This window comes from Xenopus laevis, chromosome 3L (assembly GCF_017654675.1).
Source record: "Xenopus laevis strain J_2021 chromosome 3L, Xenopus_laevis_v10.1, whole genome shotgun sequence".
Classification (NCBI taxonomy): Eukaryota; Metazoa; Chordata; class Amphibia; order Anura; family Pipidae; genus Xenopus; species Xenopus laevis.
The window spans coordinates 41,749,629-41,775,379 of NC_054375.1; the positions used below are offsets into that span (position 1 = coordinate 41,749,629).

Here is a 25,751-nt window from a genome sequence, read left to right on the forward strand (position 1 = left end):
TCACATCTATAGAAGCTGGCCGCCTCCAAACCAGGCAGAAGATCCAGGGTTCCCATAACAGCCTACACCAATCCATGCTCTCAAGCTGAACACTGGAAAGGACACCATCCAGACTTGAGTGGGATTGCACTTGATTTGCATCAAATGCATAAATTTTGACTCATCAGCTGCAATTGTGTCCAGTGCATCTTCCACTGCAGCTGTACATATGTTGGAATCAAGAGGGCAAAAATGCTTCATTGTGTGCAAAAAACACTGATTATGCTCAAAATTGCACTTGCGGTCGTACTGTAGTTGACCAGAGGTCTCCCTTTTTGCAATAATATACAATATTCTCTTCTATTCTCCTTTAATCATTTGAGATTGATACCTACATTAGGAAATAAACAAAATACAAAAAACATGGTATGCCACATGTTTTTATAAGTTAATTAAGCCTAGTTTTCTTTTTAAACTGCTTAAAAGGTTTCCTTAAATTTGAAAGAGGAATAAGATCTGACTTCTAGCATTGTTCCATTTTTCAGCCAAAAGGACTTTTGTACAGCAAGCAAGCAGCGATCTCTAATTAAACCCTTGCCAACAGATACTATACATACAGTACATGTCATTGCAGGATTATTTCCTTCTTGCTTAACAAATGATTTAAGTTCAATATGCCAACAATGTAGGAAAAGTCCCTTTTCAGCTGTATCATTCTGAAAAAATTAGAGTTTGCGCAAATCAGTCATAATGTTAATATTATGGTTGTGCGAAGAATTGTGCAGCATCATATGCATGTGGGAGTGCTTTGTATTAGAGGATGTACAAGTAGGGATGGGTTATTTTAAATACGTAAGTGTAAGATATTTACAATCAATCTCAGGGATCTCTTCAATTCGCTATCCCCCCACCATTCCTGCCTAAATAAAACCATTATAGCACACACAAAAGCAGACTTCCTAGACTACAAATGAATGCATCCATCTTACAATACTGCCCTCATTCTTGCCAAACATATTTTAACGACACTAATATCCTCAAATTATTGTCATGAGCGGCACTGGAGCATTTTGGCAAAAAAGAAACCGCAACATTCCACTGGAATGCAATGGAAAGGCAAAATTAAATTGTGGTTTATGCATTTTTAGCTCTGCAATAGAATACCCATTGTCCTACCCTGATAGAGAAGCTGTCCACTATGATACAAATGTTCTTAAAAAAATAATGTTCTCATGTTGCCAGTTTCTTTCAGAGGAGTGCCCTGCTCTTCCATAAAGATTTACCTGATTGGGGATCTTACAGGTGATCCTGCAGGAAGCACAAAACTTACTTTTTATAAATAAAACAGATGTGCACCACCAATCTCTAATATGCTCTACATTGATGTGATAATCTTCTTAGCCTGAAATCTGTTGCTATAGCATTTAAATGTCAATGAAGGAAAAAAAAAACATAATGGAAGCTCTATGGCTGTATTATTGTGCTGAGACATTATTTGATCTTCTATTGAGCAGTTTTAAAACTATACATTGTATTAATGTTTTGCATAACACAATATTGCATAACAAAATCAATAATATGGAAAATTAAAAAATAATAATAACTCATGTACAAAAGATCTTAAAGAGATCTTTCAAGCAAAATATACAGCATTATAGGCATTAAGTGTTGAGAGTGAAAACGGTCATGCTGCTTGGTCACCTAATTACAACACCTCTTGAGATAACGAACATGTACTGTGCTGCTCAGTATTAATGACTCAGCTTAGCCCTATAGAAAAGGTATATGGTATAGTGATGAGTGAATTTCTCTCGTTTCGCTTCGCAGAAAAATGTGTGTATTTCTCACGAAAGTCACGAAATGGCAAAAAATTTGCAAAACTCGAATTTTAATGCCTACGTCAATTTTGACGCCAGCATCAATTCATGTCAATTTTGACACCGGTGTTAACTCAATGGGTGTCCAAATAGTGTTGACGCGCGCCGGTTTTGACGCAAGTGACATTTCTGACTCGCGTCTGAATTTTCATGGGAGTTTTGTGAATTCATTTGCCACCGGCAAAACGCGGAAATTCACCGCAAATTTGCGCCTGGCGAAATTATTTGCCCATCACTAGTATGGGATCCTTTATCAGGAAACATGTTGAAGGCCATCTCCCACAGAGTTCATTTTTAGCAAATAATTAATTTTTTTTTTCATTTCCTTTTTTCAGGTTATAATAAAAAAAGTGCCTGCATGAAACCTTATGGGTTTATGAAACAATCCGCTTGGGGTAATTTAATGTTTAAATAATTTTTAGCAGGCATTTTTGTGCTTACAAATGTTACAGCATCCTCTAGTATAGCCGCTGCTTGTATATTCATTTCCCTTGAAGGACTTGCATGCTGCCTGCCTCCTTCCCCTTTATTCAGCCCTTGCTAGCAGCAATACATAAAATACAGACACATTATTATTCACTGAGAAATAGAGCTGTAAATGTTTTGTGCAATGCAGATGGTATGTGTGTTTCTTGGCGATTTGGTGATATGGTTTTCAATGGCTGAACACCTCTCCTCTGTAAGGAGCACAACAGGAGGAAACAGACATCTGGTCACAGATACAGGATTGCCACTTGCATGCAGCTGTGGAAGTAATACGCTTACTCAGCTGGTAAGTAATTGAAATGTTAATCCCCTAGCAAAAGAACTGTAAAACTGGGGCTGACGTATGAAAAAATAATTTTCTTTTTTAAAGCTATCATATACTGGAATCTGTTGAATAAAGATATCAACTCCTCTGTAAAATTCCAACAATGCAGTCCTGAGATTGGTCAACTCTTTCTGGTCTGGGCCCTTTGGAAACTGAAATATAGAGTAGCACTTTCACATTGTATTGTTACATATTCCTATATTTTATGTAACACTAGGGCTGAAGGTGATTGTGATTCCGATGGTGCTGGCTGAAGATAATGGGAGTTGTAAGAACAGGTTAGAAGTTATTGTTGATGTCATAATTCATGTTAAGTTTGGCACCTACAGATTTTTAGGTACAAAATAAAAGTTGGTCTAGTGTGTGTGTTTTGCAAAAAGGGGACACAGACATTCTGGGGATACAAGGAAATCAGAAGTGGTTAAGAGACAAGTGGGGATGTAGAGGGCTTAAGTAGGTTAAGTAACCTCAAGTAGGCGAGTAGGACAGGTATCATGGGGATACAGTGGATTGATAAAGAACATATATGGCAGAAGGAAGTTTGGATCCAGTTGTGGAAGTTAAAACCACCATGGTTCTACTTTTTGTCCAGTTACATCGCCTTCAAAGATTTACTTAAAACACCAAATAAAAGGAAAGCACACAATAGGTAACCACTCCTTGGATTAACATGTTATAATATGAGTAAAGAAAGAAAGAAAGAGGGAGCGAGAGCACAGATAAAGGACCTGAAAAAGCTCACTTCTCACGCATGATCATGTTCACAGTGGCCGTGTGTGGGGATGTTTCTTGAACAGTGTACGAACAAACCATGACACTATTTGGTGTGTTTGTTCTCTTATACATGCATTCTATTGGTTACATACATGAACTTTCAGGTATAAGATAATCCAGAATGTTTGGGACCTTGGGTACAATATTTCAGATAAGGCTTTTTTTTGCATAATTTGGGACAATGGGTTTCTACTTAAAGCGATACAGACACGTTCCTATAAAAATCATAATGTGTCAGTATAAAGTAAATGCTGCACACAATCATTCCCCTCAAAGCCCCCCTGCAAAGCGACCCCCAGCCCCACAAACCTGTGTTCACCTGACCCTCTGACACAGCTAAAAGTCCTTCTGAGCCGTTTCAGTGACGCTGGGCTGGGGGTGGTGCAAACCTTCCATAGGCCGATTATGAATAAAAACAGGACTTGAGCCTATGGAAGGATCGCTCTGCCCCCAGCCCAGCCCAGCATCACTGAACACAGAAAATCTGTTACTAGTGTCAGCGACTTGGCAGCATACAGGTTCCTGAGGCTGGGGACAGCTCTGCGGGTGGCTTTTCAGGGAACGATTATGGGTGAAGCATTTACTTTATATTGACACGTTCCTATGAATTTTATAGGAACGTGTCAGTATTGCTTTAAGGTATCCCATACTGCACCACAAGGGCACCTGTATATATAAAATATAAAATAGAGCTAAAAACCAGCACCATGGGTCTTGATGTGAAAATAGTGATATATTGTTACATGGTATGTAAAAAATGGTTTTACAAACCATGTAACAATATATCACTATTTTCACATCAAGACCCATGGTGCTGGTTTTTTGTTCTATTTTATATATATGTTATTATTATTTTATATATATATTATTTATTCTGCAGTATCAAGAACACAATTATTTTTGTTACGATAAATTGATTTTTTTTTTAGTTTCAAGCAACAAAAATTACCATACGTCAATAGGTTTGCACTATCATAGCAAATAGGATGGTTTCTAATTGGAGATCGCCTCATATCAGGCATCTATAAAATACATATCAAAATGTTGATGTTTATATACAGGAAATGCATTCCTATAAATCCCTTTTTGTGTATAAACCATTTTCGTAAGTGCGACAAACAAGATTGCACCAGGGCTAAACACTAGACCAGCGTGATATTTTATGTAGACCAAGTGTACTATAAAAATTTACACTGCGCCATCTAAAAGCTGGCACACCCTCTTGCCGAGGTCCAGTGGGTGTAATAACATAGAGAACTGCATAATGATTCAGCAGGATGCTTGCTGAGGATGGGGAAGACAGATGTATATTTGCTGAGCTATCCATTGCAGTCTACAAAAACTACCAAACCACTTTCTTTGCAAAAAAACAACAAAGCTTGGGAACATCTGTAATGCGTCAGCCATTCTTTTACCAACAATAGAGTTGGGAAACTATCGCATTCATAAACATATCCATATTAAAGCCAGAATGTGAACCATATGCATCCCCCTAAAAAAAAAGGTATAGTTGTACAATTGTTTGCACAGGTAGGGAATCTGTTATTCAGAAACCCGTTATGCAGAATGCTCAGAATTACGGGACGGCTGTCTCCAATAGACTCCATTTTTAACCAAATAATTCAAATTTTGAAAAACGATTTCCTTTTTTTCTCTGTAATAATAAAACAGTACCTTGTATTTCATCCCAACTAAGATAGAATTCATCATTATTGGAAGAAAACACTTTCTAGTGGATTTATTTAATCTTAAAATTATTTTTTTTGTAGTTTTAAGGTACGAAGATCCAAATTACAGAAAGATACCTTATCCGGAGGTCCTGAGCATTCTGGATAACAGACGTGTATATTTAAAAGCAAGTCTCCAAAAACAAGGTTTGTCCCTTATTGTTCTCTATATGTCTACTAGCAAATTTACAAATGGCTTTAGGCTCTCTGCCTCCTCCTTGCCTGATAGTATTTTGGTCAGGTTATCCATGATGGGTTGGATTCATTTACTCACTGGCTATGAAGAAGAAAGGAAGGGGGGGGTGAGCAGGGAGGCAGAATGGCTCAGGCAACAGTATTGGGTGAGCCATGCCAATGTAAATAATGCAGTCCCTGTCCTCTCTGCAGTCCCTCCACTCCAGACACTCCCCCCAGGGAGCTATAGAAAGAGAGAGCGGTGCAACATCCCCCTATATGCTATGTGCGAGAGTGCTGTATACGGCTGGCACAAAGCTTTAGAGGGATAGGAGAGAGGACAAGGCTCTGCTTTTTGCATCTCCGTAATGCTTTGTGACAACCACGTAGGCATATGCAGCTGGCACGTAGCATGAGAGAGATGCAGAGAGATATCATGTCTCTCAACTATGTATAAAGGGTGAAAGGGGAAAAAAAAAAATAACTGATAACTGATTTTATATATATATATATATATATATATATATATATATATATATATATATATATATATATATATATATATCAGTTATCTTATTATAAATCAATCAATAAAGAAAGGATTTTTTGGGGGGAGATGTGTCCACAAGAGTTCGTGTATATCAGAACCAGCAATAAAGGCTATATGTCGGCCCCTGCCATAAGCAAATCAGAGGAACTAAAGTGGTATCTCAAAAGTGATTAAAGGAGAACTATTCCCTAAAAATGTGGCAAAAAATGTCATATTTTACATATTGCACCAGCCTAAAGTTTCAGCTTGTCAATAGCAGCAATGATCCAGGACTACAAACTTGTCACCATCTTGGAAAGAGTCCGCGAAGCATCTGTTGAAAAGCTAAGCTTAGGGGTCGTTGCAAACTATCCAAGAGAAAATGAGGTTGGTCTGTAATATAAGCTGATGCTACAGGGCTGATTATTAAATTATGATGCTAATTGCAATGGTTTCTGTGCTGCCATGTAGTAATATCTGTATTAACTACCTTAGCCTTAAGGCCTTATATTTATATTCTACAGTATATATACTGTATATTTTGAGTCAGTCCCTTAGCTCAATAAGTGACAGCATGTGCAGTGAATCAGCAGAAAAGAAGATGGGGAGCTACTGGGGCATCTTTGGAGACACAGATCTATATTGCTAAAGGGTTGTGGTTGCCTTGGGCTGATACAGAAGAACAAAACATAATGTACAACATTTCTAGCTACGTCTTTAGTTAAAGGGTTGGTTCACCTTCAAGTTAACTTTTAGTATGTTATAGGATGGTTAATTCTAAGCAACTTTTCAATTGGTCTTCCTTATTTTATTTTTAAGTTTTTGAATTATTTGCCTTCTGTTTCTGACTCTTCTCAACTGTCAAATGGGTGTCACGGACCTCCTCTAAAAACAAATGCTCTGTACAGTTGCACATTTATTGTTATTGCTACTTTTGATTACTCGTCTTTCTATTCAGTTCCCTCTCCTATTCATATTGCAGTCTCTTCTTCAAATCAATGCATGGTTGCTAGGGTACTTTGGACCCTAGAAACCAGATTGCTGAAATTGCAAACTGGAGCGCTGCTGAATAAAAATCGAAATAACCCAAAAACCACAAAAAAAATAAAAAAACTATTTCAAAATACCTTAGAATATGACTCTCTACATTATCAAAGTTTTAAATGTATCCTTTACCTAAATGATCCTTTAGCCCCTATAATACGTAACAGAAAAAAGCATGTCATTGACACCATTTCCTAAATAAGAATACTATTACTGGAATTTTCATGGAGGTGAATAGGGTGTACTATTTATATACAGCAAATACATGATAAGAGAAGAAAAAAAACTCCCCTTTATGTAAAACTGCACAACTCTTGCTATGCAATCAGCTCTAAAGAATTTTCCAACTCGCACCCTAATTTATCAAGGGCCATGTACCTAAGAGCCCTATAAACTTGCACACAGGCCGTGTAGATCCCACAATTAATTGTGCTCCCCAGTGCCAGCCATAACTTGCATATCAGACACTAGGGATTTGCCAGAGCATGTCAATGGGCCTCCCATGCCGTAACCCTCCTGTAAGCAGCATTGACGCGCACATACCATTACATACAGAGAGGTTTAAATGTTGTGCTCCATTCTGGGGGCAAAGAATTGTGGCTTAAGATGTAAGGTGCAAATTTGTGACTATAAGGTACAAAAAAAAGTCCAGGTATAGCAATGGTTATGCAGTATGCTCGGGATTTGGGGTTTTCCGGATAAAGCATCTTTCTGTAATTTGGATCTCCAAATCTTAAAGTCTTCTAAATATCATTTAAACATTCAAATAAACCCAATAGGATGGTTTTCCCACCAATAATGGGGCTCAAACTTAATAGAAGGAAGGTCCCTGACTGGGTGAGGAAGGGTAGGCATGAAGAGAAGGTGGGACGACAAGGGGTTAAGTCAGTGTCAGACTGGGGGTCCTGGGCCCACTGGGACAGTTACCTTGGGGGCCCCCCCACAGTGTCAAAATGGGACACCAGAGGCCCACCCAAAGACCTTAGACCCAGGGCCCACTCTCAGTACTATTATTCTTCTTCTCCTCACTCAACCTCTATTCTCCTATTCTCTTTTCTTTACATATTATAATCTATTAATCCATCTATTTATCCTCTTTGTTCTCATAGAAATATGGAATGACCATGCAATAGACCAAATGTTTAGAAGCTAGAGGGCCCACTGACACCTTGGCCCACCGGGAGTTTTCCTGGTATCCCGGTGGGCCAGTCCGACACTGGGTTAAGTATAAGTCACCTAGCGAGGAGGACGGATCAGGACGTTGGAATAGGGGATAGAGGAAGAGAAAGTAGGAAGTACCTGCCTTTTCAGATGGGAACACGAGGACAAGCAACATCCCACCCACCAGCCCTGGGTTTTTGGATTACATTTTGGAGGAGCATGGAGTTCCTTATGGAGCGTGTTGTTTGCCACGGCTTCAAGGAATGCTTGCCAGGGGTTGGGGGCTTATGCCAGGCACAAGTTTGTCAGGTTGATTATGGTCTCCTTGGACAAGGTTCCCAGGACAGTAGTTTTATGGTTTCCTGCTCCTCCTTGCCCACCTATCGCTCGTGGCTTGGTAGGTTGCCCAGTTAGTGGTGTCTTCTTGTGGGCAAGCATTTCAATTGGAGTGTAAAATGTTCATGTATATTAGAATAATTATATTGCTATTTGGTAAATGTAATGTTTAACAACAATTTGTTAATAAAGCTGTGGCCTGGTTTCTCCCAGCCTGTTTGTCCTTATTGTCGGTTAGCCTACCAGACTGACAATGCAAAGTCAGGATTACTTGTATCTTAGTTAGGATTACTTACAAGGTACTGGTTTATTACTGCAGAGAAAGAGGAAATATGTTTTAAAATTTTGAATTATTTGATTAATATTGGCGTCTATGGCAAATGATCCTCCTGTAGTTTATACCTTTCTGGATTACAGGTTTCCACATAACAGATCCTATAAATATACCGTTTTATGTGCTTGGGATGAACCTTGAGGCTCCTGCAGTTGCACCTCGTATCCGGAGCGGCAAACGAGCCCTTCTGCGTTTTATTCAAAATGTTATACACGACACAGATGTTCCTTGCTTTTAAAGACAGGTCACAAAGGCAAAATGAATCTAAAAGAACCACCATGATGCTCTCACATTCACTGCTGCAAAAAAACCCATTTGCTTGCTGTTTTACTACCTACATCTGTTAGAATACTTGGGGAAATTACATCCACATTTTGCTTTTTATATGCATTAAAAAAGGGTTTATGGGAAGATCTGCTTTTTTATTTCTGAGATTTTCAAAGAAAATAATGAGAGAAGCAAAAATGTACTGAAAAGAGGTGTTTACCTTGAAAAAGAACTAGCCAGGTTGTTACATGCGCTGTGGAGGGCAAGGCATTTTCGCAGATGGAACACTAGAAGCACTTTAGCAGGGAAAAGAATAGATTGAGCCTTATGGAACCACACAACATATATTTACCGGAGAGGTTCAGTGTCAGTATGAGATGAGATGAGGGTGTTTATTGGAGGAATTAAAGCTATAATAAAAAAAAACCATAAGCAGTACATTTAAGTTGAATGATAGTGACAAATCACTTTACTTGGTACTTAGACTTTTGCCATTACCGACTGATATTTATACCAGGTGATGATGTGTTCTCAGCATGATGGCCAAATTATAGTGATATAGCACCAATCCCCCCCCCCCAAAAAAAAAGATAAAAACATATTTTATAGTGATGATTTCTATGATGCAATAGGGGAGGGAAAGCAATGCATTTCCATTAAGTAGGATATCTGCTTTCAGACTCAGCACAACTACTAATCATCATCGGAATAGGTGTAGTAGCCCATATCAACCAATAAGCAATTGGCTATGCTCTACAGCTGGTAGGTAGTGATGGGCGAATTTATTCGCCAGATTTTGCCGTGAAAAATTGCCGGCGACAATTCCAACGCCAGCAAATCTCTGGCATCAGAATTGTCGCGAATTGATGCCGTCGGCAAAATTCACATTTAGAAACTCTTTTTGCTGTTTTGCGAATTTCGAGAATTTTTCAGTGAAGTGAAACGGGACAATTTCGCCCATCACTACTGGTAAGCTAATTAATATAAGCAAATATTATAAGCAAATATATAATCAGCTGCTATGGGATACTGCACTAGTTATATTCCCAGCGCTTTTTAAATATTGAGCATTTTCTAGACACATTTGGTTCTTCTGCCGTTGCGAAACAATAGCTCATCCGAGGAGGGCAAATTTGTGTTATTCAAATGAAAATACTAGTTACTTCTGTCCAGCATGTCTGTGTTTGCTAAACGGCTGCCTTGCGTTGCCTAACTTCGTTCAGTCTCAGATCCATAACTTTCAGGAAACTTTAGCAAATACATATTCACGACACCCATCGGAGTGAAAATACTGTAATTTTATATATGAGGAGTCGTTGGGGAACTGTATATAGTTGACAAACACACGATTTAAGAGAGTACCCAAGGTAGAATGCAATAACATTTCTTGATGGTAAATAATAGGTTTAATGGATGTTTCTTTTGCAAACCCGAAAAAGTATTTGCCAACCCATGCGTCACTGGAGAAAAGTCTGTGCAGGTCTTTAAAAAATATGCAATTTGCCATATAACAGGTATAAGATCTGTTATTCGGAAACCCATTACCCAGAAAGCTACGATACATACATTAAAAGTACATACAGGTAGTGGTAACGCTTCAGTCCTAGTAACCCATACTGGCCATTTGTTAGAAAGCAAATGGTCGATTTGCTGCTAGAGGTTCCCAGTAGTGATGGGCAAATGTATTCGCCAGGCGTGGATTCACGGTGAATTTCTGCATTTTGCCGCCCCCAGATTGTTTGCACAAGACTGTCAAAAAATTTGCCGGATAAAAATTTACTGCAACAAATTTTCGTTTTTTTTCACAGTTTTGCCAATATTTTTTTTTGCTGTTTTACAAATAGTTTGGCGAATCGAAATGGGACTGATTCCCCATCACTAGTTCCTGTCCTGGTGCAAACTTTGTCCTTTTTAATCTGTTATTTTATGTTTGAACCCACACCTTTTCTCTTTCAGCATTAAGCATCACCTCACATTTCCTCAATCATCAAGTTATTGTTATTAAACTCAATTTTTTTTTTATAAATTACATCACTTACAACTGTGCAAAATCCATAAATGAAAAAGAGCATTTTCTTCATTCCAACACATTTTTATTTTCTATCTGTAATTTCTGAATGTTGTCATTTACACCTGCTCTGAGACACTGTAAATTGTAAATGTAAATGAGGCTGCTCAATGTTCCTGCACTGAGAGACCAGTCTGAATATACAGTATGCGCAAGTGATGCCAGCATAACACACATTGCTTTGTATCCAAGTCTTATTCAGCTTCCCAACAGGCAACTGCCTTTACTGAGGAAGCCTTTAGAGATTATCGGCTATTGCCTTTTTCCGTTTTTTGCATTTCAAAATACGTATGGTTGGTTATTCTTAACCAGGTTAGTCAAGTCTATGTTTCGCCAGGTGATTTTGAAATACAACAGCTGAAGGATAAAGTTGCTGGATGCAACATTATTAATACATACGCTTTACAGAGATCATACTTCATTCATATTAATGATGAGCTTACAATCTCAATCTTTAGCAGTCATACACAATGGTCAGTTTTAGAACCAAATAACCAGCCTGCAAGTTTTTGGAGTGTGGAAGAAAACCTACGCAGGCACTAGGAGAACACAAAAATTCACCGTAGTGAATACAGGATATCTTGGTTGTATAAATTCCTTCTACTACATTGCAAACATATGATTGGATAATTCAGTTATTAGTTTGATAATAAAAATGACCATGGTTTCATGATAAAACAATTACTCTTTGATCAGGCAGTTTAATTTTATAGAGAGTAAATATTTTCCATATGTTTTAAAAGGAACCTATTGTTTGGGAATAGATACAAAAAGGTCAGTCAATGGCATGCTTTTTAGTCAAACACCATCTCTATTATTTAGAACATTCTGGCATACAAGAGGGTCAGACAATAGTTTTTTCAACAGAAGACCCACAGTTCCTCGGGGGCTAATGCAGTGACCCTATTGATTATGTCACTCGAGATGCCTTTTTATTTAGAACTAGTCTTATGTTACAGAATATCCTGGCTTGGTGAATGGGTTACATTTTCAAAGAAGAGTTGTACTTTATTCTGCATTTGAGATGTGTTTGAATGAATGAGATGTTGTGCTTAATATAGTCAGTACTACTACCTAAAACATTTTTTTTTCTTTTAGTTGTAACAACATTAAATTTACACATGATGTTCCCTTTATCAAATGTTTTTTACCGAATGTGTCTAAATGATATTTACTTATTTCCCAAGAACTGATCGAATTAGCTTTTGTAGACGGGTGTTGTATTTCAAATCAAACTCCTCTGCTTCATAAACTTTTTTACATTCTTCTAGACAACGGTCTTCTATGTATAGGATAGTATGTTTAGCTAGATAGATAGATGAAAAAGATAGATGATAGATGAGAAAGATAAGCAATAGATAGAGAGAGAGATAGAGATAGATGAGAATGATAAACGAGAGAGAGAGAGAGAGAGAGAGAGAGAGAGAGAGAGAGAGAGAGAGAGAGAGAGAGAAGAAAGATAAACAATAGATAGATAGATAGATAGATAAATAAATAGATGATAAAGATAATGATAGATAGAGGTCTTATTGCAGACAAAAACTAATAGGTCAAACATAAAGAATTGCTTATTGCAATAGGACACCATAGGACACGGTTTTCCCATGTTCTACCCTTACGTTACCCTTACTGAATTCAAAGTAAAAAAAAAAAAAAAACACACACACACACACACACACACAAACCCCCCCCCCCCACAACGGTTTGTTGGTGGGCTCCATAAAGCTTTAAATAAAAGCTACACTACATCTCAGATAGGGTTTTAACGCAGCCAGATGTGATCATGTTTCTGTTTATTTACTTATTTTGGTAAACACACGTTAAATATGCACCCATGTGTCCACCCTTTTTTCTTTGCACATGAAAATATACCAAAGGATTAAGGAGAGAATATAAAGTGGATACAAAGTGGTTGCAACTAAACAGACAGTATATAGAAGTTGGTATATATATATATATATATATATATATATATATATATATATATATATATATATATATATATATATATATATATATATATATATATTTATATATATTTATATATTACACACACAAAAAAAACCACTCACACACAAGGCCTAATCATTATCATAATTTTATCATATCTAACTAACACATATGCAAGAATAATGCATTGATTTTTAGGTACTGTATTACTGACAGAGAGCACCTACTTGGGGGGAAGCACACAAGTCAGTTAATGTTATAGCCCAACAAATAAACACTTGTAGACAGAGGTCAGCTCTTACTCAAAATTGCATCACTAAAATATCCATCTATGCGCTGCGATTCAAGTCCTCTGGGACAATTTTCTCATTTTACAACAAAGATTCCCTCTCATAACTGCTTCATTTCAAGAAGTGCTCCTAGTTTTCAGGTTACTAGCAGAATTCACATTAACTTGCCTCTATTTTTAACCTTCCCCCTTGGACTTTACAAAAGCCTTCCACATATATCTTTTTTTATGGGTCCCAGAAGCCTTTGCTAGCACAGCTTGCTGCATACAGGGGCAATATATCATTCGGCTTTAAGCTGGATAAGAATACTGTAGGACTTCTGATTAATATATTGAATTGTGCTGCTCCTGATAAGCTATTCATTTGGGATCTGATGCAAATCATTTACTCACCATTTTAAGCTCATTCACTTCTTATAGACTTTGGCTAGTTAAGGCTGATTATATTTTAAGTACATTACATTTCAATTAATCCCAAAGTCTCTAAGACTTCACCAGATTTTGCAGGATTTGTGGGGCTTTACTGGGTTGACTTGAGTCCCGTTTACCGCTTGTAGCCGAAGTATCCATTAACAGTAAAAAAAAAGTCAATGCTATATGAAGAAGTTGGGCTTGCATCTTTCCTTCTCATTTACACAGATTGAAGAGTTTTCATATGTCAGGCTATAATTCCCCTTACTCAGTGAAGAAATAAACAGCAAGTCTTGTTAGTTTTTTGCTTTTCCCTTCTCAATGCCAAACACCGGCATTCCTGCATCGCTATGCCTTTCTTTGCACTCTAGCATCATCTACTGGAAAACCAATAAAAAGCTTCTACACACACACACACAGGCAGGTGTTCCATCATAGATAGCATACACAATGCTGGAGTATTAATATGTAAATAAGTAGCACTGTAGTAATAATAATAACAATAAATCCACCAGATTAGATCTACTCTCCTCCCTATCAATTAAATCCGTAACAAAAAACACACAAACTTTTTGTTTTAGGAATTAAAAATGAGAAACCCCCTACTAACAAACCCTATAAATAAAAATACTTGGTAAAAGTATTATAATGGTGCATCTTAAGTCTCAACGGACACACGCAATGACAAAATCAATGGATGAATATATGCTGATCACAAGCACAGTAAATGTGTACATTGATGTATCTGATATGCATTTATATTATATTATATACAGTATAAAAGACAGAAAAGCATAACATGACTACATATAAATAATCATATTTCTTCTATACATCCATTCATCGTCAAGCCAATAAACATATACACAGACATGTAACCATGACATGTAATTAGACAGCAATGCTGATATTGACACTGACAGCAAATAGGTGACTGTACTAAAAGCACATTTTAAGGAAATAAACCCCAGGTTTAAAAAGAGCTGCAAACCCTTTCATCGTCCACTTTAGCAACAAAAAATCCCTTTAACATTAAAAGTAATCCCAGTGCACCAGTTTACTTCAGTATGTTTCCCCTCCCGGGCTTGTACCTGTTCCATAAGAAAAGAGAGCACCTTGGTGTTTCATGGAAAGCAAACCACAGAAGCGCAGTTTCGCTTCTAACCATCTGGGATGCCATTTGGCACGAGAGCTATAAGAAAATCTAATCATCAGGAACTGGATTGTCTATAAACATTCAGTGCAGAAGTGTCCGACAACCTACTGCTTTGTTATTGTAGGCCTCTTAAAAAAAAAAAAGCTTGCTTAAAAAGGTCGACTGGATAGAACAACTGCACAAACAGGACGATAAAGCATTGCAATGTTTTTAAACATCTATTTAAAACTTGCAGCAGGGCATGCATTTATGAAGTTACTTGCACCCGCACAGTATGATATGAGGAGAGTCGAATCCTATTTAAGTTGTCTGAAAGGCTGGTGGGATTAAAGGACAATGCTGGATATTCAGGGAGCACAGAAATATTAATAAAAAAAAAAATTTTAATGGATGCCTTGGAATCATAGTAGTCAGGGTACTTTTTGTGAATGGTGCTATACTAGGTCAACTAATTTATCATTGCATTCTTCCATGCGCCAAGCTTGTTATGTATATCCAGCTGCCTCTTATGTCTTGTGCATGCAGAATAAAGCAAGCCTCCCCCTTTACTTTTTGGTATGGAAATGTCCGCGCTGTGCAACCTTTACTCAATAAAAAATGACATCCCTTACAAAAGATCATCGGCTCTCCGGCCAATTTCCTATGGCACCTGTTCTGCGCCAGTCTAAGTTTATTCGATCAACTTTTCCCCCCCTCCCCGTTACAGAATGGGTGCGATCATTAGAAACACTTCAATATGCCCAAATGCCACTTCCAGAGTAAACTTCATTGTATCATCAACACTAACCTGCTGCCCCCATTACTCTGCCATAACACACAGTTAAGATGCTAATGTGGCTTCCCATTTACATGGCCTGAATCTTCTATAGTATTATTAGAATGCATTATATTATGTATAATACATACATCTAATTATATATATATATATATATATATATATATATATATATATATATATATATATATATATATATATATATATATATATATATATATATATATATACACACACACACACACACACACACACACGTACCTACACACGTATACTGCTATGTGGCTGCAATAAATGAGAAATTCCAGGGTGGCAAGGCATTCAATCAAAACAATAATGTTGCATATCTGCAAGTAGGGAAGCCAGAATGTGTGTGTGTGTGTGTATGTATGTGTATATATACATATATACACACATACTATACACACGTTCTATATATATTTTTTTTTGCAGCGCTTCCTAGGCAACTGTTTGCCAAGTATACAAAATATGCAGCTTTAGTATTATCTCCCAATACAAATGCCTGCTGTAGCTTGTGCAACTAGGCGAGAAGCAGATAAGCATGAAATAGGCTGCCGGATAGATGCGAGGCAGATTTGAAAGAATTATCCTATCATATCTTAAATAAATATTGTGGCTTTCCCTCTGCTTCCAGGCTAGATTTTTCAGTGGAGAGAAAAAAAGGGCAGCGATCGGTGTGCAGAAATGTAGAGAAAAAGGAGGAATAGTGCTTCATATGGTGTCTAGCTTAGATAGAAACACTCACCTGTCTCAGCTGTAGGCTTCCTACCCTTGTTAGCAGACTGAAGCATCTCGGGCTATCCCTCTATCCACTATCCGTTAGGCTCAGCACAGCTACTGTAAGTCCTTATTGCTTGCAAGAAATGAAAGTGCCTTCTGTTTCTATCCTTTTTTTTTCTTTTGAAAGGTTTTTTTCCCCTCTACGGGAGGGTGAAGGGGAGCGATGTGACACCAGCTCAATCTTGTGCAAGAGTGAAAAGGCAGCGGAGAGGCTCTGAATCCAACTGAGCTTCACACATGATTAAAACTCGCCGGAGAGGCTGCAATCTCTTGGCTACAGCACGACTAGGCGTGAGTACAAGAGAAGAGGAGAGGGACGAGTCAATGGAATGTGACAACATATGTGAATCAAAAGACAGAATGCAACGCCGGAGATAGGTACAGAAGGAAAGTCACACAAGCACAGAAGAGGTGGAGAATGGAGGAGAGAATAAAAAAAAAAACGCCAATACAGAAAGAGAGAGAGAATAGATTTACAGCAAAAGAACAAAAGCCAGTTCTTTTATTCCATAACTGTTCATTCCCTTAGCTCAGAATTACACTTGATATCTTTTTTTTTTTTTTTTTTTTGGTCTAATCTTGCAAATCAATCTTGAGTGCTCAATGTTTTTAAAAATATACATAATCATAATACAATTTTTCCTCCCCCCCGTCTTTTTATTTTTTTATTTTTCCTTGACTGACATTTTAATGTGCAGCAGAGAGTATCAGCGGTTGTTTGGGGATGTGTTTATCTGCAATCTAGATCACATTTTCATTCAGACAGACAAAATATATCAACACGTTTGCCAATCTGGGCAGTCAGTGTAATGCGAGTGGCAGAATGTTGTTGGGGGGCGGGGGGGGGATTGGGAAAGAAATTATGATTTTAATGTAAAAAAATGCTTACACTTTTTTTTTTTTTTTTAATTTTAAGGGTCTTGGGATGTTTACCTTAAAGCATATTAATTAATGAATAGTGTAAGTAATAATAGGATTTATTTTGGTATCCAGCTATATGTTTTTATGTGTATTATGATTAGTAAATACAATTAATAAAGGTGTATGTGGTTGTTTGCGGTGTGGCAAAGTGCCCTTAATACCAGCATGCACCCAAGACACTTCTGACAAGACAAAAGAACAGGCAGTTAGATTCTCTACATAGGGTATGTTTTGGTAAGTACTGATAAGTTGTTAGTCCTGACCCTAAAATGGGTCTTTCTGATTTGTATCTATTTAGTCAAACATTCACTGAACGGCACTCAAGATTGTCAGAGACTCATTAAAAACCCAAGAAATGGGGGGGGATAAAAGAGAATGGGCAGAGATGCGCAGCACCCAAAGCCTGTCAAGACGCTGTATAAAAGCGACATGCATATTTCAGCTTGGCTTTGAAGCAAAATCACAATGGTGTACCATCGGATTAAATTATGCTATGTAAAACATATTCATTATGAGTTTTGTCTTCAGAAATCCAAGCCTGTCAAGTGTTCAAAATGAGATGAAGGATCAAGAAGGCTTCTGACTTTTTTTATTTCCTTTTCCCAAACGCACAGCGCAGCATTAGCACAGTTTTAGAGGAAGGAGATGGGTTATTTTAACAGAAGCAGTTGAAAAACCCATCGTAATGCCAGCCTGGGGATTTAATTGCAGAAGGGACTATATGTCAGTAGTCCTGTATTGGCCTGCTTTTGGTCAAAGGAGCATTCCTCAACTTGTTTGGGGGAAGATAAAAATGGGTTCCAGTTATGAAACTTACCTTACATACCCCAAGTAGCAGGCTGAGCATGATGAAAGTCATAGGAGGAATCTGAAGAGACCATCATTTTGTTTAGTGTCACATTAAAAATGTTCATTCCCCCAATGCATGTACAGTTATATTGTGCATGTTATAGAATGGCCAATTTTAAGCGATTTTAATTATTTATCTTCATCTGACTCATTTCAACTTTCGAAATGGGGGTCACTGACCACCATCTAAAAAACAAATGCTCGGAAAGGCTACGCATTTATGGTTATTGCTACTTTTTATTACTCGTTTTTTTATTTATTTATTCAGGCCCTTCATATTTCAGTCTCTTATTCAAATCATTGCAGGGTTGCGAGGGTCATTTGGGCCCGAGCAGCCAGACTGTTGAAATTGCCAACCGGAGAGCTGTGGAATAAAAAACGAAACAACTCAAAACCCACAAATAATAAAAAAATGAAAACCAATTGCAAATTGTCTCGGAATATCCCTCTCGACGTCATACTAAAAATTAACTCAAAGTCAAAGTTAACCCCTTTAATGGTGAATGTAGAATTATAATTATACACAAGTGCAACACTACCTGGTATACAGTAATGAGCGAATAAGAAAAACTTGACCCACCCCTATCACACACACACACACACAATGTTGTCATTGGAGGTCCAGCACCCAAACCATACACGTCTTTCCAGCTTGTAAACTATTTTGTGTGCCTCTGGTTCCAAGGCATGGACTCTTCAAAAGCAGAGGAAGAGTTTGCTTCCCAAGTCAGACCCACACCAAACCCGAACCCACAATGACAGCCCAAATTTCAACCCAAACCTACAGGTCCCGTGAGTTCTGGGTATACCTGCACTTTACTACTGCAGTGATATTCTTTAAAAGGGAAGATCATATTATACTTCATTCTTAGATTTGTGTAGACATTGAATCATGTTTAATGGTTTTGATCTGTTTCTGCATACAGTACTTAAGCACTTCATGCATTTGTTTGTCAGTAGGGGGAGTGAAAGGGATTGTTCATCCTTAAATTAAATTAAAGGGATACTGTCATGGGAAAACATGTTTTTTTCAAAACACATCAGTTAATAGTGCTACTCCAGCAGAATTCTGCACTGAAATCCATTTCTCAAAAGAGCAAACAGATTTTTTTATATTCAATTTTTAAATCTGACATGGAGCTAGACATTTTGTCAGTTTCCCAGCTGCCCCTGGTCATGTGACTTGTGCCTGCACTTTTGGAGAGAAATGCTTTCTGGCATGCTGCTGTTTTTCCTTCTCAATGTAACTGAATGTGTCTCAGTGAGACATGGGTTTTTACTATTGAGTGTTCTTAGCTCTACCAGGCAGCTGTTATCTTGTGTTAGAGAGCGGTTATCTGGTTACCTTCCCATTGTTCTTTTGTTTGGCTGCTAGGGGGGCTATCACTATGGGGGGGTTTGTGGATGCACACCTAAGGCCAATTTCAAAAAGTATAATTTCAAAAAGTATAAAGCCCTGTCTAAGTAATTCAAGTAAATATGCCAGTGCATTTAATTTTGAAACAGGGTTTTTTTGTTACAAAGTTATGATCATAATATTGATAAGCCACCATACCATCATAATATTGATAAGCCACCATACCTCATAATATTGATAAGCCACCATACCTAGGGGGGCTATCACTCCAACTTGCAGTACAGAAGTAAAAAGTGATTGAAGTTTATCAGAGCACAAGTCACATGACTGGGGCACATGGGAAATTGACAATATGTCTCGCCCCATGTCAGATTTCAAAATTGAATATAAAAAAATAAAAATCTGTTTGCTCTTTTGAGAAATGGATTTCAGTGCGGAATTTTGCTGTAGCAGCACTATTAACTGATTCATTTTGAAAAAAAAAAATTCCCCATGACAGTATCCCTTTAACTTTAAGTATGATGTAGAGAGCGATATTCTGAGGAAATCTGCAACTGGTTTTCATTTATTATCATTTGTGTACGGTTGCTAAGGTCCAAGATACTGGAATATAAATAGGGCCTGAATGGAAAGAAGAGTAATACAAAATAGCAATAACAGTACATTTGTAGACTGACAGCTTGTTTAGATGAGGGTCAGTGACCCCCATTTGATAGCTGGAAAACGTCAAGGCTAATAATTAAAAAAAACTATAAAAAAGAAAAAATGAAGACCAATTGTAAAGCTGCTTAGAATTAGCCATTCTATAGCATACTAAAAGTTGACTGAAAAGTGAACCACCCCTAGAATAAAAGAAGGAATTTTGTATTCCCTTCTATGTCAACTGTAGCAGCAGTTTTGCGGTTTACCTTGCTACTAGTGATGGGCGAATTTCTCCTGTTTCGCTTCACCGGAATATTTGCGAATTCCCCGTGAAATTTGCTAAACTCTAATTTTGATGCCCGCATCATTGCGCGTCAATTTTGACACTGGTATTAAAGTCAATTGGTGTCCAGATAGTATTGACACAAGCGATTTTTCAGACACGCTCTCAAATTTTTTGGACGCTCGTGAATTTTCCCAGGGGTTTTGTTAATTTATTCGCCGGCAGTGTAACGTGGATATTAGCCACAAATCTGCACCTGCTGAATTTATTTGCCCACCACTACTTGCTACCTGTTTTTGCTGGAAGAAATATGTTGGAAACGCCATTAGATCCATTAGGAAAAAGTATAGGGGAACATTGTAGCAAAGGGGAAACCCAATATGCCATAGCCAAACATCTCAGAGTTTCATGACAAAGATATTCATGTGAGTTTTCATGTAATCTACAAGTGAAGCATAATGTGAGGAAGGATGATTTTGAAAAAAAAAAAATCTTTTTGGATATTTACTGTGGCCCCAAGGGGTTTAAACAGGGAGTGGGAGTTGAGTTTCTTTATAGATTGAATGGAGTCTTTAAACTGAGTAATAAATTAGAACCAGATCCACTCTGCAAGCTTTCCATCATTTGCCAGCAGAGTGCAAGATGCCCTTACCAGTTTGTGTTTGAATGTATGCAGTTACCTCTAGAGCCGAAACAGAGTGGTGATTCATCGATAAGAACCGCATGGGTAAGCCGGTAATTACCGTTCATGTTCTATTAGTGCAGTGAATAGGAGAAGGCCTGATATAATTTCATAATATTAAGCCTCACAATATGCTTCTGGTTTTAAACCCAGCAAAACTCACACACAAAGCATTCTTGTGCTATAGAAGATATCGCTCTTTCTTTGAAACTAGGACAGTCTGCTTTGCACCCATTGCGCAACTTCGCCAGGCGTAAATACAATATCAATACGCTAAATCACTGAGATCCCAAGTTTCATCCCGGGCGTAGAACACTGACTACTTTTCGCTAGCGTTACTTCGGCTGTGCAAGCATTTCATAGCGAAGATGCGCTAGCATTCATTTTTGCCTAGCGAAACTTCGCTAGTGATCTTGCGCTTAGGTAAATTTGCGGGAAATTTAAAGTTGTATGGACGTCTTTATTATAAATGTTGCTGCAAATAGTTCAAGATACCGGTTTATATTACACATGTCCAGGGAACCTTAATAAAGACAAGAGAGTTAATATAATGCCCTACACATGAGCCCACTGTAAAATGAATGTTCCATGTGTAATAAAATGTCCGGAGAAAACCACTTACCCAAAAAAGTAAGTTAGGACTTTTGCAGCCAATCCCGCTTAAAAAAAGAAAAAAGTCGCCAGTGTTTTTTGAACTTTAATGCATTTTCAGCACACAGGATATCATGTAAGTGAATCATTCGCTAGAGCGAAAAGTGGCCTGGCGATAGAGTGCGAATGAACGCTAGCGTCAGTCCCATTTGCTAGGGAATTGGTGCCTGCGCCATTGGCAATGTCCCTGCGGGTGGCAACTCTGGCGAACTTCGCTCTTTAGTAAATCTGCCCCTAAGAGCTGGAGCTGCCATGTTGCTTTTCTCAGCAGAGATATTCTTCCTATATTTTCCAAGTAATAAACCTCTAATATTCAAATTCTGCAGTTTTTCAGCAGTTACTTCTTACTGTTCTAGTAAGCACAAATGAGCAGGGCCCACTATATATCCTGTATTGATCAGTATTACTATGCTTAAAGGGGTCATTCACCTTTGAGTTATCTTTTAGATTGAATATAGAGCATGATACAATGCAGATTCAGGACATCAAGAGTTCATGGACACCATCTTCTTCTCTTCAGTAATCTTCGGGAATAGAGCAGTGTAACAGAGCATGCGCAGTTGGAGAAATCTTCTGTTTTGCAACAACTGCACATGCGCCAAAAGTCACGGAAATTGGTGAAGTGCCAGTTGAAGACCCGAAGATTACCATAGAGCAGACAATGGTGTCCGTGAACGCTGATGTCCTGAATCTGCACTGAGGGGTAAATAAAGAGTTAGGGCCATTTACCAAAGGTACCACCTAGGCTGGGGGGGAGCAGGGAAGGGGTCTATGTAGGGTAGGGGGTAGGGTTTTTTATTAGCAAGTGTTTGGTTCTCCTTTAAAAATGCAAGCTTTACAGCATCCAAAACTCTTGTTTATGCAGCTGAATGGGAACCTGATGCCCATGCCAATGCACTAGCTGCACAATTAGATGGTGGTGGTGGTGGGAGGGAATGTGAATAATGCTCATGGAAAATTAAAGCAATTGCCTGCCCTGCCTCTATGCTTCAGGCATAGAGGTGGGGCAGGCAATATATGATTGACAGCTGAAATTTTTAATTGCCTTTAAATCTGGGTTCCATTCTCAGTTTGAGAAGTACTTGTATTCTTATGTCTGGGTGACAGGTCCCCTTTAATAGATGGAGTAGGAAGCTTTATGACACTATAAAACCAAGCATATGACAGTAGTTTTTATAGGATGCTCAGGAAGGACATTTTAGCATAATCTGGGCAGAGGGAAACTTTAACAGTTTCAGTTGTTTGAAGAAAAAAAAAAAAAAAAATCCATTCATTTAAGTATGTGCTCCATGTATATCCATATAGTTGAGATTGGCAGGGCTTAGTCCTACTGGCACAGAGGAACCCTGGAGCTACTGCCACCTCCAAACCACTTGATAAATCCAGGTGCCCCTGCATCAATCATAGTAGAGCAATAGCTTCAAAAACTAGGGTGTCACTCGTATGCCAAATGCTGGGAATTTCACTAGCTGGACTTGCGCTTCCAATTTGTGTTGAAGTGCAATTGTTCTAATTTTAACTCATCTGGTACATTTATGTTAGACATATTCTACAGTGACCACAAAAACGCTGGAATTCTATGATAAAATTCTGCAAAACTTGGTGATTATGCTTGAAATTGCTCTCTGCTTACTACACTTGCCATTGGAAATAACACCTTGACCTTATATATTGCCAATGACCAGAAGTTCTGGGTAGGCAGGTAGATTTATAAACTAATAGGGTAGCCGACATGTACTAATGCAAAGTGTCCCTAGAAGAGGCATGGGGTGGTTTTAAAGTCTATTTTCTTTATATTTTTTCTCTCTTCCCAAGTAGCTGAAAATGGTTTAAAAACAACAAAAAAAGAAAGTGTTTTAAAGTAATAAAAATATAATGCAGTGTTGTCCTGCACTGGTAAAACTGGTGTGTTTGCTTTAGAAACACTTATTGTTTATATAAATAAGCTGCTGTGTAGCAATGGGGGCAGCCATTCAAAGGAGAAACAGCTCAGGTTACACAGCAGATAAGCTCTGTAGAACATAATGATGTTATCTGTTATCCACTATTTAACCTATACTATATAGCCTTTTTTCAACTTCCGCCATTGATACACAGCAGCTTGTTTATATGAACTAATGTAGTGTTTCCGATGCAAACACATCAGTTTCACAATGCAGGGCAACAGTGCATGATATTTTCATTACTTTAAAACACTTTAATGTTTTGCTGTCACTGTTCCTTTAAGCATTAAGGCCAAATGCTTAATACTGGATTTAGGTACAGTTTTCAAATCATTGTTACAGGGATTTAATACAACATTATCACTAGTACGGTTTAGAAATCCTACTGGCTCTAAATCCTGTCTTCTGCACTTTGCAATGTATATTTCAGGTCAAATGAGGTTTCTCTTTTCCAGGTATGTTAATCGGTTGAAAATCAAACTGCGTAAAGGGAATTAAAATACTGAGGGGAAAAAAAATCCTGCTGTCTATTTAATAAACTGCTCAGAAACTATTTCATAAATCATGCTAGCATATAAACACTTTGCTGCATTTGGAAAAGTTCAATATTTACCAACAGAGGGAATATTAGAAATATACAAAATGTACAAGTCATGGGCTGTGCCATATATCCAACTGTATATGATACCCTGATGTCAAAACGCACTGTTTACAGCTTAAAGCGACAGGCGGCAATGAAGGTACGGGTATGGAATCTGTTATCCGGGAATCCGTTATCCAGAAAGCTCAGAATAGAGGCCATCTCCCATAGACGCCATTTTATCCATATAATACAATTTTTAAAAAAAGAGAACTTTTTCTCTGTAATAATAAAACAGTGCCTTGTACTTGATCCAAACTAAGATATAATTAATCCTTACTGGAGGCAAAACAATCCCATTGGGGTTATTTCATATTTCATTGATTTTCTTGTAGACTTAAGGTATGAAGGTATACCTGTACAAGCAACTAAAGCCTTTTGCGAGAGCTCACCTTGATGCTGCTGCAGAGTTCCGATGGGACTGCTGTGACAGCACACATTAAGAGTTTTTTCGCCCAACGTATCCACACCTCCATACCAGTCAAGAAAATTATAAAAGCACAGATACGTTAAGGGCTCTTACACACCAGCAGTTTTTCCTGCGCTCTTCTGCACTGCGATTTCTTCTGTTCAGACACAGGGGATCGCAGGGGTAGACGCTCTCAATTATTGTGAAGATGGTTGTACTCACACAGACGCATGTAAGTGCCAAACGCAGGAGGGACACAGCATGTTGCATTTCAACTGCGTACAGCGCATACATGCATATGTGTGAGTACAGCCCCTTTCACAATAATTGAGTGCGCCTACTCCTGCGCTGCCCTGTGGCTGAACAGAAGAAAGCTCAACGCAGGGGAGCGCAGGACAAAATGCCCGTGTGTAAGAGCCCTTTTCAACCCTGATACCTGTCTCTTTTCATCTGAATCCATTCATCTGCCTTGGGCACTTTAACCAGGACACATTCATTTGTAATGGGGCGTTGGTATTCAGTGCAAATCTGCAGCACCACTAAGCACGTGTCTGAAAATAAATCTGTCTCAATGCTTAAATGTATATTAATTATTCTGATAAATATTTTTTAGTACTGTTGGCTGAAAATGACAAATCATTGATAAATCTGCCCCTTGGTTTGAAAGCAACCAATTTCAGTCCATAATTATTCTCTTATTCCTTGATATTTTCTTTATGTTACAGATTTATTTGGCACAGTTTGTACCTGCTACCCCAATAGAATGGAAGTTAAGCTTTAGGGCCAGCAGCTTTGGTTTGTGGCAGTAGACTCTTGGGTTTCATGGTTCTATTTGTGCTTGTGGCACCAAATGTCAGTTGGCATAAGGTGTTAAAGGGGTAGTTCACCTTTAAATTAACTGTTAATATGAT

The 25,751-nt window shown here is 38.0% G+C and overlaps 1 protein-coding gene across 4 annotated transcripts in view; it reads right to left on the reverse strand.

The window, feature by feature from the left end:
* LOC108710917 (teneurin-2) overlaps window positions 1-25,751 on the reverse strand; it is a 1,136,107-nt gene that overhangs the window by 697,112 nt on the left and 413,244 nt on the right. Inside the window, exon 1 of one of the 4 annotated variants that reach the window (XM_018252122.2) lies at window positions 16,429-16,737. The exons of the other annotated variants lie outside the window; for them this stretch is intronic. Within the exon in view, the coding sequence (XP_018107611.2) occupies window positions 16,429-16,474 (46 nt within the window). The 5' untranslated portion in view covers window positions 16,475-16,737. Of the gene's footprint in view, window positions 1-16,428; window positions 16,738-25,751 lie in introns of those variants that run through there. 4 annotated transcript variants of the gene reach the window in all.